The following is a 3,246-nucleotide window of genomic DNA, read 5'->3' on the forward strand; positions in this document are numbered from 1 at the left end:
AAACCTATTGATATATCTGCTTTAAGGTATGTGGGACATACTAAAGTAAAGATATACAAAATATGAAAAAAAAATTGAACGACAGGTATTTTTCCAGCTAAAGGTCCTTCATCCCCTTAATACCACCCAGATAGCAGCAGAACTGTAAATGTCCAAATATTTTTACCACTACATGTAGTATATTGCTGGATAGACTAGTCAGCAATATATTTCGTTCCAACTCGCTGTATGCAGATATCAAATACTATATAAATATTGCATGTAAAATTTTCAATGTTACACTCAACTACATGCTATATTTAATATATTATACTGAATGTTTTACACAAATACATATAACAGTGAACCGTACGCGCATAAATTCTGCGCAGTCGCTATTTTTTTGGAATAACACCCGTCGTCAAGCAATGTTGACTGTTGCTACGCTGGAGGGCAAGGTTTCATTATTCAGCGGGTAATAGTGTTTTAACAAATGTTTCTCAACCAATCAGAATAATCTAATTTACATGAAAGTATAATATTAGAGTATAGTTGATAGAGGTGAAAGAAATATTTTGAAATCATGCTTTTGTACAATTGAGATAAGATTTTGGAGAAATCAATCCAAAATTGAGTGCAACTTTTTGTGCAAGAAATTATTTTTCATATGGATGGAACTATAGCTCTCTGCTTATCAATCCCACTTTTTCAGACTAATGAGTTACAAAGCTGCAACTACCACTCGGAATATTCAAAATTTAGAACATGAAAATGATAACAAATTATATCATAATGCAATATACATCAGTGATAACAACATCAAAAAGTATGTCTATCTTGAAGGGCAAAGTTGAAGGGTGATAACAAAATGACTTTAATTCGGGTCAATTAATTGTCAATTACAGCAACACCCAAACGTTTAATGGATAAAGTAAATACTATATGAAAAATAATATCATAATACAGTTACGGTGATGGTTTTAATCTGATGCATTAATCATGATCACAGAAAAGGTTGTATCTGTAGAATATGAATACAGATGACTACCACTGTGTACTTGTATCCAGACTCTGTCTCCTAACTGTAACTGGTGGACGACAAGGTTGGAGGCTGACTGATAGGCATGTATGGTAGAGGATTCAAGATACGCCATGGCTCCTGCCTTAATTGAACCATTAATCATTATTTTTGTCCAGAAGGATTCATCATTATATGCCACATTAGTACAGAATATAAGATAGAGCCCTGCCTTTGGGGCAGTAAACACTCCTGTTGTAGGGTTGTATCCTCCTCCAACCTGGTATATGATATTTGAAAATTTGACTGTTTCTCCACCTGTATATGTATGTCGCCCGTATAACTGTCCCATTATCCCAGCTGTAAAACCTACATTGGATTGAACACCTAAAAATACAGCAGACATTTAGATTACAGTTCAATTTTGATTTGGTAAATCAACATTTCATTACAGCCCAAGATAGGTATATAGCTGTTAATAATTAATGCAATAAATTACTATTCAAGAATGATATAGTATGGTTTTTGTCTAATGTAAAAATATGTAATAGTTTATGTTAAGACTACAAAGAATTAATATATTTGAAAAATATTATCTTTGATCCATATTTCCTAGTAGTTAGAGCTTATTCGAATATCTTAAAATTTCTTTAATATATGGGTTTGCATTTTACTGTATCTTATTTTTGTGGTCAATTAAGAGTGTGAGAATCTGAAATCCACAATAATGTAAAATTAAAGTAGAAATTGAAAATATACGAATGTGTGAAACATTTCATTGAGTTGGGAAAGCCACAATTTGACACATAATATTGTACTGAAGCCAGTGCCCCCATAAGCCATTTAACTGACTCTCCATAGACGAATTTCACATTCCTAATAGTTATCTCCCGTTGTCGCGTAACGCTCATTTTTCCCACTTTGTCCTTTGTAAGTTACATGTTAATATTTTTAAATTTCAAACGTTATAGTACAATTTCGATCTGTACCTGTCTTGTCAGAGTATGGGGCAACATAAAAAACATAATGTGCATATTCATGTAGATTTTATTTCTAAGATACTGACCCATAAAGTTGTAAGGTTATAGAGGGAAAACAGCGTCATACGCCGGTTAACCCCTGATTGACCCCGCAAAGGGGAGTAACTTTTGTAAATGTGAAAGTCGACTATTCTGTCACATTTCAAATATAATACTTAATTTAAGCAAAAACTTGGTGACTTAATTTTTATCATAAATTCTGCAATTTATATACCAGAGTCTCCATATCATTTGAAAATACGTGAAATTGTATGGTTCCAAATTTTTAATGTCTCGCAAAACTATTAAGAGTGAATTAATAATAATAATAATAGAATTCCAAAAATGAAATGTTATATGTTCTTTAGCAACAATTGGAAAGAAAAATTATACTAGTCTGCAAAATGTCAAGTGTACTTTAAATATGGGTTTCTTCTCTTTGAAATAGTAAAAAAAACAGCTTTAAACAATGGTTTTTAAATAAAAATTTTTAAAATATGAGAATTATGACATTCTATAACATCATTTTATGGATGTCAACTAACAAGAAATTCAAACATTAATTATTAATAGATATATGTCACCAAACGTCAGTAATTTGTAAAGCCATGTCATCTACAATTGAAATATTTATGTTTTCTAAATTCCACAAGGCTAAATTAGCCCTTAGGTACAACTTGCTCTTTATAACTGTTTGTACTTTTCGATTGAAAAGAAAAACAATCAGAGTATACATACGATTCTTAAGATGAGTAATTGTATCATTCAGTGTGGTAATGTCATGCTGTTGGGAATTTGTCAGTGTTTGGATCTCACACTTCATCTGTTGCTGCTGTCTAACCTCCAAACTAGAAAGGGAAGACGATAGCCGTGCTGTGTTATTGTGTACGTCCAGAAGAGAAAGTGATAAATATCGGTCTCGTAGTTCCAAGTCTGTGATGGTGGCAGACATGTTTCTCATCATCTCTAGTTGACCTTCTCTGACTGTTTGCTTTATTTCAAAAGTTAAAATGTTCTCCAGCCTTTGTATAATGTTTTCTGGTATTGTAAATTTTGTTGTGAAGTGGATGAAGAATTGAAGTCGTCTTGTCTTTCTCTCGTGATTTTGTTTTCACTTTCTAAAAATGAAATCTTCATTTGGGCTTTCTTAATCTCTTCCTCTAATAACTTTTCATAGTTTGTTGTTTCTGATCCATCATTATGGAATTTAACACGGTCTCCAGATGCAGA

At 32.2% G+C, this 3,246-nt stretch overlaps 1 protein-coding gene across 1 annotated transcript; it reads right to left on the reverse strand.

Moving 5' to 3' along the window:
- Positions 1 to 959: 959 nt before the first annotated feature.
- LOC134268354 (complement C1q and tumor necrosis factor-related protein 9-like) lies at positions 960 to 2,968 on the reverse strand. Its single transcript, XM_062750597.1, has 2 exons — positions 2,755 to 2,968; positions 960 to 1,384 (listed from the first exon to the last, which is right to left on the reverse strand). Exons 1-2 carry the CDS (start codon positions 2,966 to 2,968, stop codon positions 960 to 962), a joined length of 639 nt encoding a protein of 212 aa, XP_062606581.1.
- Between the last annotated feature and the right edge of the window lie 278 nt (positions 2,969 to 3,246).

This window comes from Saccostrea cucullata, unplaced genomic scaffold, assembly GCF_032062105.1.
Source record: "Saccostrea cucullata isolate Sc308-1 unplaced genomic scaffold, CSIRO_AGI_Scuc_v1 ctg743, whole genome shotgun sequence".
Lineage (NCBI taxonomy): Eukaryota > Metazoa > Mollusca > Bivalvia > Ostreida > Ostreidae > Saccostrea > Saccostrea cuccullata.

Bases quoted from the DNA above. Each gene is read 5' to 3' on its own strand.
- LOC134268354 (XM_062750597.1), bottom strand. From the start codon at position 2,968: ATGTCTGCCACCATCACAGACTTGGAACTACGAGACCGATATTTATCA. The intron at 1,385-2,754 runs GTATGTATACTC...CTGTATTTTTAG, and splicing joins AATTACTCATCTTAAGAATC to GTGTTCAATCCAATGTAGGT.